This window comes from Trichomycterus rosablanca, chromosome 22 (genome assembly GCF_030014385.1).
Source record: "Trichomycterus rosablanca isolate fTriRos1 chromosome 22, fTriRos1.hap1, whole genome shotgun sequence".
NCBI lineage: Eukaryota > Metazoa > Chordata > Actinopteri > Siluriformes > Trichomycteridae > Trichomycterus > Trichomycterus rosablanca.
In genome coordinates this window covers 17,834,811-17,850,401 of record NC_086009.1, presented here as the reverse complement: position 1 = coordinate 17,850,401, position 15,591 = coordinate 17,834,811, and the positions used below count along the sequence as shown (strand labels likewise).

Here is a 15,591-nt window from a genome sequence, read left to right as displayed (position 1 = left end):
GTTACAACCACTAATTTTGTCACATTTGAAGGTTGTAGCAACATTGTTGTGCAATGTTGTATAGTGTATAGTAACCTTCCAACAGCTGTTTTGCAATAGACCACTGTACTGTTTTACTGTTGCATAGTCGAGTTAAAAAAGGATTAAAAGTCCATTTTGCCTCTATAACTGTATTTAAGTAAGAGACAAAATCTTTGTAATTAAAGCTACATTTAAAGTACAGTTTAGTTAATGAATTTGGCATGTTACTTCCCTCATCTGTACACCACAGCTAGGTAAACCTGAGACTTCTTTAGGCTACGTGTTACAGTATGTGGGCGGCACTGTTGCCTCACAGCAAGATGGTCCTGGGTTTGATCCCCAGCTTGGGCGGTCTGGGTCCTTTCTGTGTGGAGTTTGCATGTTCTCCCCGTGTCTGTGTGGGTTTCCTCCGGGAGCTCTGGTTTCCTTCCACAGTCCAAAGACGTGCAAGTGAGGTGAACTGGAGACACTAAATTGTCCATGACTCTGTTTGACTTTTCAAAACTTGTGAACTGATGAATCCTGTGTACTGAGTAACTACCTGTCCTGTCATGAATGTAATTAAAGTGTAAAACACATGACGTTAATATCCTAATAAACAAATACATTTGGTCCCAAAAAAAGAATTCTGGGCCCCTTGGTGGCCTAATTAAAAAAATAATCGCTGAATCGCCACTGAGAGGAGCTTGCCCCCATGGTGGTGGAAAAGGAGGAGGAGAAGGAGGAGTCACTATTAAAGATCCAGCAGAACTAACAGATCTTAAAGGTTCTCCTCAGTGTGAAGTCCATAAAACTGAGCAGCTTCACTCGGATACATGTACAATGTTCAGTCTGTAGCTGCTGAATGAAGTTCGTGTTTAGTTCAACGACTGACTGAACGACTCCATCACTAACAGGTTGTTTAAGATAGTGATCGACATGCCCGTCCACCGAGAAAACCTCCGACCGAGACTCTGCGTCCTGGAAAAAGGAGACAACGGCTACGGCTTCCACCTGCACGGAGAGAAGGGTAAAACAGGTCAGTTTATCCGCCTGGTTGAGCCGGACTCGCCGGCTGAAGGTTCGGGACTCCGCGCTGGGGACAGACTGGTGTTCGTTAATGATGATAATGTAGAGAGTGAGAGTCACCAGCAGGTCGTGTCTCGAATACGAGCGACTTCAGGCAAACTGCAAATGATAGTCATCGATCCCGAAACCGACCAGCTGCTCAAAAAACATCATTTAAAGTGTCTGAAGGAGTATGTGACGGATGAAATCCCTGTACCGGAATGTGAGCTGGAAAACGGACAAGTAGAGATAAACGGGAACGGTGAGGAGAAGTCGGCGAGAAACGGAGAGAAGAACCACAGTCCTGTAGAGAAGAAAATCAGCTCTGATAGTTCAGAGAAGGTAAGAAAGTTACTTATCACTGTTATGTTTTACACAAGATTTATTACTTAACAAGTTTTAAAGTCAAACACAGTCCTGGACAATTTTGTATCTCCAGTTCAATTCACTTGCATGTCATTGGACTGTGGGAGGAAACCGGAGCTTCCGGAGGAAACCCACAGAGACACGGGGAGAACATGCAAACTCCACACAGAAAGGAGCCAGACCGCCCCACCTGGGGATCGAACCCAGGACCTTCTTGCTGTGAGGCGACAGTGCTACCCACCGAGCCACCCTATCTGTGGTATGACATATGAAACAATATCATATTTATTACAAACTTCATGGCAGTTTTGGAATTTAGTGATTTCTTCTACTTATTTTTTGTTACTGAATAATTGTAACACATATTTTTGTTAATTTTGTATTTTGTTAATCTTGTAGGGGTTTAGAGCATTCTAGAATGTTATTTAACATTGGTGTTAGTGGCATAGTCTCAGACTTTGATACTAAAATGTGCTATCCTGCACAGATTTTTATGTAGCAGTTACTGAACATCACCATGTAAGTCAGTATCCAACTGGTTAATTAAATTGTTCCAAGGTTAAAGTAAGTGAATATGTAAGTGTTTGATACCCTGCTATCAATAGATTCTCTGTCCAGTGTGTTTTTGATTTGCGGATCCTTTACACATACCCTATAACCCAATCAAAAAGCCAATCAAAAGTACAATTCCTGGATCAAGGAGGAGGACCTTCTGTAAGGTCAGATAACCAGAATACGGACTACTTGTAATGGTTGACATGACAAATTAAGGTTTGTGCTAGGATTACATGGCTGTTAGGTCTAAGCTTTATAAGCACATTTGCAATGTCTTGCTGTTTGATGTGTGGAACAGTTTAGCATCATTGACTCCATGAAGTACCAAGAGATTTAAGGACAAATCTGGATGCCTCTGCTAAGAGTCTTCTGGTTCAATCTAGACATGCAACCAAATCCACACAAAAATGATATAATAACCACACAATCAAGCTTTTTGCCACATCCATGAGCTATAAAAAAGTTGCCTGAACACAAGTTACTGTCAATGTTAAGTAAGGTTTGCTGCCATGGACTCTGATCTACAATCAGCAATCAGAAACTTCTGATCTACTTCTGATCTACAACCAGCACATTAGACCTTCTCACAACAGAACCTTCTCCAAACCATTGCCACAAATTTGGAAGCATATAATTTACTTTATATCGAATTTATACACCTATTTTTAATAGGTGTGGTTGAAACATGTGATCCTAATCATTTGGAGGAGTGTCTACATATTTATAACCACATTGCCACTATTGGCCATGATCTGCATATTTCTATGCAACTATAAAACAGACAAACAAAACAAAATCTTATCAAAATCACTAGAAAGTCTCTTAAAACGTTTTGATGAAGAGACTGTGCTTTATATAAACACACCATGAGCACACATCATGACTGTGAAAAATATTTGAGGTCTACAAAGCCCTTTTTGAGTGACTATATTCCTGGTACCAGTATGAAAACCTCAAAAAGCTTAAGGCGGTTTCCTCTCATTGTCTTCCATAAATGTGTGTTCTGCCTTAGTAGTTCTCATCAATGGTGTTTTTTTGTCTGATAGGAGTTTACCATAACCTATGACCTGACCTTGGACAAGTACTTGTACAATCTTGACTAAAATATTGGTACCCCTGCTTTTACACCACTTTTCCCAGAAATTAAGGCCAATGTCTAATGAAATAGTTTGAGCTGATAGTTTGCACCCTTTGTCTACAGGTCAGCTTGAATTCATTAAGGGGTGGCAAGGGGTGCTTTACAATCTTTTTATAATTTTTCTTTGCCACCTTTCTGCAGGGAGGTCAGCCACAGTGCCATGGGCTGTAAACGTCTTAATGATGTTGTGCACAGAGAACACAGGAACAGTTCTCTAGAGATGGACCTGAATCCTTGAGATGTCCGTGCTTTTGTAGACAAACAAAAGAAATAAACATTTAAATAGCAAATTATTCGTAATTGCAACATATTTTCTAGAGGATGTGCAGTGGCACAGTGGCATATTTGCCACTGTATGTATGTTTATTTAAATCCTGAGAGTATCTTTTACACATTTTACAAAAATCTGGGTAGAAAAGGGAGGACTTGCTCTCCGTTTATTGTACTGCCTATTATTGTTTGGTCGTCTGCATGTCTAAGCTTTTTCCTTTTTATATTTTAGTCAGTATTGTATCAAAAAGTTTGTGTATTCATCTCTTGTGCTGTGTTAGTATGATGGTAAAGGCTTTGGGAGGGACCCCTTCCCTTCCCTCCTCTTATTGTTGAGTTGCGTTCACTACAGGAAATGTTTTACATAAGCAGAGTGCAGGGGAAGCTGGTGTCACGGCTGTATTGTATTTCAAATTAAGTCTCTGGGCTTCAAACTGGGTGTCAAAGTGCATGTGACAAAAAAGTTCGTTTGGGCTGATTTGTACAGTACATTTAAATTTTTATTAAACTAAATACAGTGATTTTTACACCCAGGACAGGACACCAGTCTACCAGGCATCACACACTCACACATTCACCCACACGTTCACTTACTTCCACTTTTAATTTTAAGCAAGAACTTTCTGCATGGTTTTGCAGGGTGTAAAGAATCCAGAATATCCCGAGGAAACTCACCTGGACACAGGAAGAACAAGAATTTAAAGCCTAACTGATAACAAACAAAGAGATCATTGTTTGATTAATGTAGTCAGTTAAATGTCATTTGAATTCATTTCCAGCAGCTGACACTTGAGAGGGTAAAAACACTGATTTTAAACACATTTCCAACCACCCTCAGTGTGTATTCACTAGCTTTGTGTACAACTGTATTTAAGTTTCTATTTTTAACTTTTTTATGCATTTATATCATTACGAATAGTAAAAACTATTATGCATTAAAATCACAAATGGTGAAACTTTTACATCATATGGAGTCTCACTGTGTGTTAAACATGCAACTATGTGTGTAATGATGTGGGTTTTTTACATCATGTTATATTATAAAGGTAAAACTCTTTATCCTATAATAACTACACTAACTTTGCCAGGATTAGCATGAAGTATCGAAAGCTGAACTGATTCTGCTTACTGTTCATTCTACAATTCAAAGTCAAAATACATTGTGTCAATTTCAAGTGGATATAAATACTGAAAGAATAATAAATAAAACAAATGTGATTGAATACTTGTTTTAATCCACTGTACAGTGACTATGTCTATGTTTAGGTACCAGATCTAGACCAGGAGATTGCCTGCCTTGGTCCTCCTGTCTCAGAAACAGGTCAGGAGTTAAGGGTGGGGGGTTTATGTAAAGCTCCAGGATGGGGGAAACTGTCTCTTGGGGATCCGGTCACAATACCACATTCCTTCGCCCAGTTCATTCTCCTCCGGCTTTACAAACTGCATCTGACAAAGGAAAGGAAAGTGCCCTCCCAGTACAGGACTTGAAAGGAAGTGACACTGTTAGCTTGAAATAGACTTCCACCTCCACCCTGAGCAGTGACGCCGACGTGACCAGAGCAGCAACGCCTGATGAACACGGGACTACAATACAAGAGTTATTAATAAAAATTATAGACACTGTTCATTTATATCGCCCGACTGGCTGACAGCACCACTGGGAAGTCAAACCCTAGATTGCACTGGTTGTGGGTTAGTGTATTTTTACCGCTGTGACACCTAAACACCTCTTATTTTAAATTAACAGGGAAACTTAATATGTAAAATGTTATATGTCTGAATATGCAGTATGATTATGTAGTCATCATGTAATTAATTACATTTAATGTCAAACACTTGATGGCCAGGATCATGTGGTAAACTGACCATGAGCTTGTTCAACACCCTATTCCAAAACCCTGAGCATTAATATGGATCTCCTCCCACCATATGCATCTGTTACAACCTCTACTCTTCTGACAGTACAGGACAAAAAGCCTGGCTCATAACTGGCGTTCCATTTAATCCCAAATGTGTTCAGTGGGGTTGAGGTCAAGGCTCTGTGCAGGCCACTGGACTTTCAAAAATGTCTGACAAAGGGCTGATAACATGCTTTTGCCCATATAGTGTAGGTTTCTCGTATTATCAAAATATATTATATATATTACAAAAATCATGTAGATATAGAGCTCTACAAAGGACAAACCATAAAACTTCTGAGAGTCGAGTATTTTTTTTTGAAGTGGAATAGACTAAGGTAATGGGTAACATGACTATAGCCTTGTGCGACTGTATTATGCAGCATGAATCTCATAAAAACAAGCATATGACAGAATGAGGTTTATCATTTACAAACTATCTGACAAACAAACATTAGACATTGGACCTGATTTAAAAAAGCAATCAGTAAGAAAGACTTTCAGAGTACTTGAATGGAATTGTGCTTTGTTTATAATGGGTGTGACTGAAACACTTGAACTTACTGATTAGTTGGGTATACACATACTATTGGCCATATACTGTAGAATAAAGCTGCAGCGAGACTGTTCATCCGCTCATCATCAGCCATCTAATATATATCTTCTAGCAATAGTGTGCAGTCCTTTTACTAAATGGTTAAAAGGTTTGGACCTGGACCAAGATTTTGGAGTGTGTCTGTGCATATTCATTCATTCATTTGCAATCAGAGTTCCAATTTATTCCAGTGGGGTTTGGTGGTGTAAAGGTCTGGGCTCTGTTCATTTTCATTAAACACGTTATCCTGTTCAGGAACCCAGCGGGTCCGATTTCACTAAGCACAAGGAATACCCTGGACTGAACATCAATCTATTGTGGGCTTACTTCATATTTTGGTGTTGTTTATGTATCATATGAATTGTTTACATTTGAACTATGGCTCTGTCTTTACTTTAAATGTAACTAAAATGTTACTGTGTCATTCTCATCTTATTTAATGCTAACCAAAATCCCATTTTTATATCCTCAGCTGAGGACTGTTATGACCAAGTTGATATTTTACCCAACATAACCCACACTACCCAAACAAGAACAACAATAATCCAAATAACAGAGTCTTTCTACAAGCTCTCCATCCTCATGTCAGACAGCTGCTTTGATCCAGAGATGAGATGATGGGAGGTGTTCTGATCTGAGGTCAGAGCAAGGGTTGTATACACAGGACATGTTGTAGGAGTGAAACCCTAGCTCTTCCTTGGGAAAGAAACTGTATTAATGATTGTCCAGCAGATTCTTTAGATTCCTTACCCTCTCCAAGTTTCCTCCACACTCTTAGTACAACACGTCTTCTGTTAGCCTGCACTTGTTTCTGTTGGCCCACGCATTACTGGTACAAAGAAATGGTGGAGTCTGTTCTGGGTCTTCCCAAAATTAAGTTCTTTTATAAGTTTATTGTGGGTGTTCTGGAAATATGACCAAATCTGTTGGGTCAGAAATATACATACAGATCTTGGGAATTAATAATGAAATGAAAAAGAAATACATATTACTAGATATTTCTATTGTTTAAGTTTTGCAATCAGTCTTTCAATTGGAACAATTATTGTTTAAAGAAAAATTGATTTTTTTTGGAGCTGCGAACCATGGAAATATATGGGCGTTAGCAAATTGGATGATTTTTTTTTATATATATAAGGTGCCTAGGAGATTCCAAGATTTTAAAACATGGTAAACTAACTGTCCTAATACTTTTGTCCATACAGTGTATTTTCTGTTGTACCTAACAGAATGATCATATCTGTGTTTTGTGCAGGAGTTTAAAAATGAACTGAGACCACGACTGTGTGTGATTCGAAAAGATTCCCATGGCTTTGGCTTCAACCTGCACACCACGAAATCCAAACCAGGCCAGTACATCAGAGCTATTGATGAGGACTCCCCAGCAGAAAGAGCCGGTTTACAACCCAAAGACCGGATAATACAGGTATGCATGCTGTAACTATTACCAAACTATGTATATTTTATCATTCTATTTAATTGCTGTGCTTAATATTGAGTATTAAACTATCTCTGGAACTGACAGCATCACAACTGTTTGCTGAGATCTTTACTAATTAAGTTTATCCTCCCCATGTAAAATGCCAAGTGTTAAATAAATGCTGTCAATCACACTGCCACTGGATTCTGAAATGGTCCAAACACAGATAAAAACTAGGTTGGAGGATACAAGGCAAAGGGGACAGTTGGTTCACTTACATGCTGACAGCAAAAGGGGATTAATGCTGCATTCATGGCCATTATTTGTGATTGTTGGGTTTTAGTAAGATTTAGGCATGTCTTACAGGCTACAGGGAGAATCTTCTAGTCTTACTAGGCTATGTTTTGTAAAAGCTGTGAAGTCTTTGTGTAGTCACATCGTATCTTCTTTATTCCTGTGTTCTCGTATTTCCTTTGTTGTTTATTGTCTAACAACAGTAACCGGTTCGTCTGTGAACTGTGGGAAGTTTTGTGGTTTTTTGTGTTTGTTGTAAGCTGTAAACCTGTTTTGTCTATTCTGTTGTATTCTGTTTCATTTAATAGTAAAGTTGGACAGAGAAGCATGTAAGTGAAGTGCTCTGGTCTGGTCTAGCATTTTTACCTCATTAGTTCCATGGAAATCCAGCTGAAGGAAAAGTTTTACTCAGTGTCCATCCTGTTGACATTTAAGAAACGGGGGCTCCTGGGATGACAGAGGAATGTGGGCCAAAAGCCCTCTTAGAGGCTCAAATCTGTCTTGAAAAATGAAATTTACTGCGTAAGAAGTGAGTGAGGCTTTTAACCTGGGGACTGTCCCCTGGAGGTCTATACCAAGGATTGCATATATCTTTAAAACCAGACATAGAAAATAATTTAATGAATATGCCACACCTACCAGCGAGGAATTGATACCAAAAATTTATTGGTAAATGTGTGAGGGATCTGCCTGCAGAACACAAAGAGAGAAAGAGGAAAGACTGAAAAGGATTATAATTGCTGAAATACCATTAAATCGAAGTCTGTCTGCCTCTGCCAAGAAACTTAAAATGGGTCGTCACTGGATGTTCCAGCAGGTCAAGGATCCAAAAAATAAAAATAGTGCACTGAACATAAAATCAGGCTTCTGCCATGGCCACCCAATAGAAAAGCTGAGCTAAAAAGGAGAGGACCTGGAACCCTGGACAGTCTAGAGATTACCTGATTTTTTTCCACCCTTATATTATGTTGTCAGGAGAATACTATTTTATTAACAAAGAAAGATTAGCATTTAAATGTATTAAATGTTAAATAACTGTTGCATGATGAGGGTCTATTTTCTTTGAACACTTTGCTTTAATTCAAGGTTCCCAAAAAGGAAATTTCCTGTACCAGAGGTGCCAGAAATGGTGGAGGCATCCGCACATGTGCTTTACACGTGTTTGGTCATTTTTAGATTGAAGTGATCAACTATGAAGTCGATTTGTCCCTTAGCATTTAATACAGACCATTATGTAACAGTGTCACAAGATTTTATGGTGTATAACATGAGCTATGTCCTTTGTCCTGTGTGTGTGTGTGTGTGTGTGTGTGTGTGTGTGTGTGTGTGTGTGTGTGTGTGTGTGTGTGTGTGTGTAAAACAAGAGATTAAAAGGCACAGGATTTCCCTCACTGGACCTGCAGGAAACTGGACTGATAATTTTGAAAAATGAATCCTTACTCAGATAAACAGGTTGTCTTCTTGAACAATGAACTTCCAAATAAAATCAGTCTCTCTCACTAAAATATTGTGTCACAGTGTTGCTCCATCATCATACTTTTATAATTTAGACAAATTTGTGCTTTGTGGCTGGTGTTTTTGGTAAACCAGACCTGCTGTGACCCTGACAAGGATAAACGGTTGGTAAAAGAAAAAATGAAGGATTATGTGGCAAATTCAAACTTCTGATGATAAAAATGAATATTGGCAAATTATAGTGGACATTCGACTGAATTCTCCAAATTAAGTATAAGAGGGTGTCTTGGAATTGGTGCCCTGTCCATAGTGTATTTTTATTCTGTGCTCAAGTGGTACCAGACCCACTATGACCCTGACCAATAAATTAACAAATTATTGATGAAATCTCTCTCTCTCTCTCTCTCTCCCTCTTTGTTTTTAGGTAAATGGAGTGCCAGTGGAAGGAATGTTGCATGCTGATGTGGTGGCTACCATTAAGGCTGGAGGTGACTCAGCAGTTCTGCTGGTGGTGGATCCTGACACAGACTCGTTTTTTGAGAGGTGCAAGGTCGCCCCCGCACCACAGCACATGACAGGTACTAATAAAGCTCTCCTGTTTTAGTACTTATACCCCTAACACAAACAAAAGCATTTCTGATAAATTATGACTGACTGTTGTTTTACATTTCAGCATCTAATTGTGCTGTTTACCTGTCAGAATTAATCATATTTAAAAAAAAAATCATCGTGTTGTTTGAATCTCCCTAGAATTTCTTCATTTTTAGGGTTAGGGGCACTTGGGTGGCACAGTGGTCTAATGCGCTAACCTACCACCACTGTATTCTTGAGCACTTGCTTTTGATTCTCAGCTGTGACCTGGCCGAGTGTTTAACAGGTACGGCTGGCTGTGCTCAAGGATGGAAGGTTGAAGAGGTTCCTCTTTGCTGATTCAAATGTGACCTCTGCTGACTGTACTATTAAACTATATAAATTAAGCTCCACACAGTACATAATGGCCACATAGTAGTAGGGACTTTGTTTTATGCAAGTCAAAATGGTGAACAGACTCCACTATTTACTTTTTTGCACAGTTTAGATCTGTGGAATTGATTATCTGTGGAAATGATGATAGCATTCTATCTAATGTTCGGAGTAATCACTGTGATTGGTGTGAATAATGCTTTTTTTTATGCCACAACGTTCAGGTCCATTAGATTAATAAGTTATACTTTTATAAGTTATATAACTACAGTATACTGCACCTGTGCTTTCCCTGTAATACTCACTACTAGCACTATGTGGCAGTATGTTGAGAGTTTTGTTTTTAGGTGGACTAGTAATAATAAATAATATTAAATAGTCTTTGGCTTAAGCATCTCATCCGTGTATGCAGTTTCTTCAGGGACACAGGGTTCCAGAAGGAACTATGGTAACTGTATGCATTGCAGTATTTGGAGATACAAAATTAGTCAGAGTGAAGGTAAACCTACTCTGTTTACTTTAGCAACTCTAAACAGTGAGAGCCACGACAGCGGCAGCACAGTTGGTGTATACTGTACACTGTCAACAGTGGTTGGCTTTACTTCTTGTGGTGGCACCAACACTGCACGCAGCCTTAAGAGTACATTTACTATTACAGTTCTGTGTTTTCACTGAGACGTTCATGTAAACACCAGGTAGGACTAACAGCTGTTTTTTTAACAGATTACTACAGATGAATTGTGATGTTACATTTGTTGTGTGCAAGGAAATGAACAGGACAATCTGTTTTACTGTTTTATTAAATTTTACATTTATTTAAAGGACAAGAGGTTTTCATATGAATTTCAATGTAATTTGTGTGTGCTTTATCAATAATAATAATAATAATAATAATAATAAACACTAGTCTATTATTCTAGCCCACCACCACTGAGATCCGGGTTGTGCAAAGCCCTGCAATGGAATGGTGCCATGTCACGAGCGTTTCTGCCTTGCGCTCAGTGTTTTCTGGTCTAACCGGACCCGCCACAACGCTGACCAGGATAAAGTGGTTGATGAATAATAATAGACAACTGTGCAGGCCATGCAGACACTTTTACTTTTGCCAGTAAAAATTAAAGAATCATTTTGTGGCTATAAGAGAACAAAGCTTTGGTGGTGATACCTTCTGAGAATGAGGATTACGCAGCCTTTGTTTCATCTGATTAAGATTTTTAAGCCAACTTTACTGTTTGTTTAAATCTGTGATTTGTTCATTTAAATTTTTATTTAACTGACAAAAGTGCTAATAAAAGATTTTCACTTTTGTAAATATGAACATATGTTACATTTGATATCTGCAGTACATGTAAGAAGCACTGCTCTAGAGAACTAGTTATTCTGTAAAACATTATATATGATTTATGTAAAGCGCTGCAGATTGTTCTGCTTCATATTTTTGAATTTGTAAAGAGTGCAAACTTAATTTTATAATAAACAGGCAAATCCATCTACTTTATTGACATGTGCTGCATGACCAGTACAGTGAACAGTGAGTGTAGATGGTGACATCTGCTGGTAAAGCGGAGGAATTGCTTGTCCTACATGACATTTGTTTAGGATTATGTAGCCAATCAACTATGTAGTAATCGTGTGATCTCAGAAAACTCAACTGTCATCTACCAGAGATCCCACTGGTTTCTAATGCTTAACCTTTAAAAATGCTTTCCTTTAATAAAGCACCTACACAAAATCCTTTACTAGTCTTGTTAGTGTTTCTCTAATACGCCCAGACTCTAATACCCTCCAGGATAGGGACACCACCTTTGTTGGGTTTCAAGGTGTTGGCTTGGCCCCCTTGTTATGCACTTAAGTGTTTACGGCACAGGGGCAGAGAGAGTGTGTGATGCTTTAAATGGGTTCAGGCAAACATCATACACTTTAGAGAGAGAATAATAAAATACCATACTGCGCTGAGTTAGACAGAAACGCCTGGATGGTAAGGGTCAAGTTCAACTAAATTTTAGTTTGGAATACACACTTGTGACAGCACAGGCTTGATTAGTTAGTAGCTACAATTGCAGTCGGAAATGTTCAACCATCTTCACCTTAAAACATATTATGGTGATTTGTGTAGAATTCATTATTCATTCATTGTGTGTTTTACCACCACTTTATCCTGGTCAGGGCTTTGTAGTGTATTGTACCACATTAACATCTAAAGTGTGTAAATTATACAAACCTCAAACAATCTACACAATCAAGCTCAATGAACAGCATAGAACGAGGTTCAGTACGTTTGCTTGTACATGTTAATCTACAAGGCTGCCGCCATCTTTGGCGTGTCTGCCATTGTGTGCCAGGCTGCTAAAATGTTGGCTTAAAAACAAAGGCAGGTCTGGAATTTTACCCTACTAATGTCACGTGTTTTCACGAATCTGACCCAGTGGATATTCCACCATCTCGCACAACAATATGACATCAGTGTTTCTCAATTTTTATGGCACTGTGTGAACTGTAGCTCTGTCCATTGTTCATAATAAAGGACACACAGCATCTTCCTGTGAGCTGGAGATGATAGGGTTACTGCAGACATTTTGTGTTAATTATACATGAAGCATACACTCTATCTGCTGTATAAACGAGGGCTGCTTACTTACTGCAGCTTGTTTGTTCTTGTGTGCAACCAGTGTGCTCATGTTTCATTTATTGAAGGAGACACTTGTCAGTGTGAGTATAGGAAGCTGACTGGCAGGAAGATGTTGTGGATTGTGGTGTGAGTCTAAGTTCAGTCTAGTTCAGCTGACTCATCAGTGGTTGTTTTTTTTTCTGCTGCAGGACCCCTGCCTGAGCCAGATGACAACTGGGAAATGGAGGACAAGGTAAGAGTATGAGAATGAGATTATAAAACATGTCAGTAAAAACACCGGACGCTGGTAGTGTAAAAAGTTGTATTTTTTATAGTAGAAAAGTGTCAGCGAGTTACAGTAACTTAGACTTGTATTTTATTACTGCAGTGTTGATTTTGCATTTGGTAAAAAGAAATGTTTTTAGTATTTAGCACATAAAAATTGTATACTGTATCTGTGTTCTGCTTTTTAAGTTTAACAAGAAAGCTGACAAATACGACAACCACAAGGCGTCCAACATGTCAGTGAGCCCATCACCATCAAATGTTTCATCTAACGCATCACTCTTAGCCCTGTCAACCGAGACGCTGCCCACTGAGGTAAGATGATTCAGCATCCACTTTACAATAGGAAGGACGTTTAGTCACCGGTGCATGTAGTTTAACTATAGCTGTATAGAACAAACCCAACACCCAGTTAGGATACAGATATCATTTATTAAAAAAGAACCCTGTGTATGTTACAAATCAATGTGTTTACTAGGTTCATTTAAACACCTTTTATTCCCCTTTTAGGCTGCTGAACCATCTATCATGAACGCCATTCCTGCCCTGAACCTTTCACTCCAGCAAGTGAAAGAACAAGCACACCAGAAACGCTCCAATAAGAGGGCCCCACCCATGGACTGGAACAAGAAATATGAGCTGTTCAGTAACCTATAATCCTATTCACTTTGCTTATATAAGGAACACTATATGTCCAAAAGTATGTGGACACTCCTCCTAATTATTGACTTAAGCTGTTTTACATATGAATTATGTAAATGTATTAATTATGTAAATCGTTTGCCTCCAATCATGTGGTAAGTGTTAAGGAAGGCCTTTTCCTGTTCCAGCATGACTGTGCCACTGTGCATTTCATGGGTTTGGTGTAAAGAAACTACAATGACCTGCATAATTGCCCGGGAACAGACCTGACCTGGCCTGACCTTACAATTACAACTAATGGGCTTATATTGAGGGTTAAGGCACCCTTATATTATTTGCCCATGGGTTTTAGAACGTGATGTCCAAAATGTCACATACTTTTGGTCAGATAGCTTTAATGCCACTTAAAGTCAGAAAAAAGGACTTTCACATCCTTGTCTGTTAAATGATGTTCCAAAAAGAGATTGTTTAAAGACTTGATGGATTTATAAATAAAATATTTTACACAGATATATTTTAAAAATGTAAAGAATTACTAACATAAATTAGTATGTTTAGAAATATGTAACAATAGTAACACAGAGCTCATGTATCACACTAAATCACTGAATCCTAAATACATGGGAGCTGATTTTTTTGTCCTTGTTTAAACATCTGAGAAGATTTGGTTATGCAGACATTTCTAGGCTGTATTTGTATTGTTGGGTCTTTGGGAAAATAATTTTAATATCTTTTAACTATTATTATGAAATCAACATTTTTTTAAATCAGTTCTTTGCCTAAATGACTCAAAGCTTGTCAATCAACATTTCTCATAGTTATTAAAGTTAATCCGTTACAGAAAAACTGCAGGTATGGTGGTATTTTCTGGATTGTATATTGTCTCATGGCATAATTATGTAATAACGTATGTAATAGATATTCTCATTTGTTTTAACACACAGATTGTGTCTTTTCCTATTCTTATAATTTAACTCATATTATGTATGATGATGTCATGTATTACTTATGTCAAACCACTCTATTTTGTCATTCTATACATGGATGCAAATATGTGAAATATTTCTAAATGCAAATAAATGAGTACATTAAAAATACAGAGCTCTTATTTGTAATGCTGAAAAGTTTTTGTTTTCTGTTCTATTAAAAAAGTCATTAACATACCACTGTTTCTTTTTTACGCACTTGTTACAGCCAGTGTTCGAATTAAAATAGATATAAGAATTCAAGAAAGCTTGGCTACTTTCTACCCCAGGTCTAGAGCACTATAAATAATCTAGTTTTAAATCAATATTAGGGAATCATTTTTATACTTGTGTGTTAAAAAATCTATTTTTTTAAAGGCTGCATTTCATGCATTTTGGTTATTGTTTATAATACAGCTTCTTGATTTTTAACTGGCTGTAAAAATACTTGCCACAAAATTATATTGACAATGCAAAATACTGTTGCATTAAAATACCGATACGGACAAGAAATTACAGTTATATAACAAGCTTAAATATCCCCAAATTATAGGTTTCTGTAAAATGAAGGATCAATTCTGTTAAAAAAATAAATAATTCACATGATGTACTTACGTACATGCAGAAAACAAATGGCTGACCAAATTCTGTCTGATTGGCCTGTTTATTGAACAAGGTTCTACACTGGTTAGATGCAAAATGCAACAAATGCTAATTTGACAAAAATAATTTAAAAAACTGAAATCAGATGGAGTAAGTGTGGAATGTGTCTTGAACACTTGAGTTCACAATTGGTTCCTTAGTGCTGCTGCGAATGTTTGAGGCACCAGCGTGAGAGATGATGGGTAATTCACTGGGTGCATAGTGTGACTCTCTGAACAGCTCTCTGTTGGTAAATAGAAGCATCTGGCAACACAATAGAAGCATCTAGCATTACAATCGGGATTTGGAAATGACAAGATTAGAAAAAAACGGGGGAAATGAAAGAATAGAATAAAAATCCAATATTACATGGAATAATCACCATTCAGTGTAGAAACCATCTTACCAAAGTCAAATCGGAGGCAAT

The 15,591-nt window shown here is 37.9% G+C and overlaps 2 protein-coding genes across 8 annotated transcripts in view; one reads left to right on the top strand and one right to left on the bottom strand.

Moving 5' to 3' along the window:
- The first annotated feature begins 828 nt into the window (after window positions 1–828).
- nherf1b (NHERF family PDZ scaffold protein 1b) lies at window positions 829–14,720 on the top strand. The gene is made up of 6 exons (XM_063018720.1): window positions 829–1,410; window positions 7,146–7,316; window positions 9,484–9,637; window positions 12,840–12,883; window positions 13,105–13,230; window positions 13,426–14,720. The coding sequence occupies exons 1-6, from the start codon at window positions 940–942 to the stop codon at window positions 13,570–13,572; spliced, it is 1,113 nt and encodes a 370-aa protein (XP_062874790.1). The 5' UTR covers window positions 829–939; the 3' UTR covers window positions 13,573–14,720.
- A 457-nt stretch (window positions 14,721–15,177) lies between these two features.
- Window positions 15,178–15,591, bottom strand: part of LOC134335931 (caskin-2) — a 43,433-nt gene continuing 43,019 nt past the window's right edge. For 5 of the 7 annotated variants that reach the window (XR_010015665.1, XR_010015670.1, XR_010015669.1 and 2 more), the window contains one exon: window positions 15,178–15,591. The gene's annotated coding sequence lies outside the window, so the exon portion shown is untranslated. The other 2 variants (XR_010015666.1, XR_010015667.1) reach the window with 2 other exon arrangements.

What these genes read in the sequence shown, in the direction of transcription:
- nherf1b (XM_063018720.1), top strand. Translation starts at nt 940, where the DNA reads ATGCCCGTCCACCGAGAAAACCTCCGACCGAGACTCTGCGTCCTGGAA. An exon ending in CGCACCACAGCACATGACAG is followed by an intron (nt 9,638 to 12,839) that starts GTACTAATAAAG and finishes TTTCTGCTGCAG; the next exon opens with GACCCCTGCCTGAGCCAGAT. An exon ending in ACTGGGAAATGGAGGACAAG is followed by an intron (nt 12,884 to 13,104) that starts GTAAGAGTATGA and finishes CTGCTTTTTAAG; the next exon opens with TTTAACAAGAAAGCTGACAA.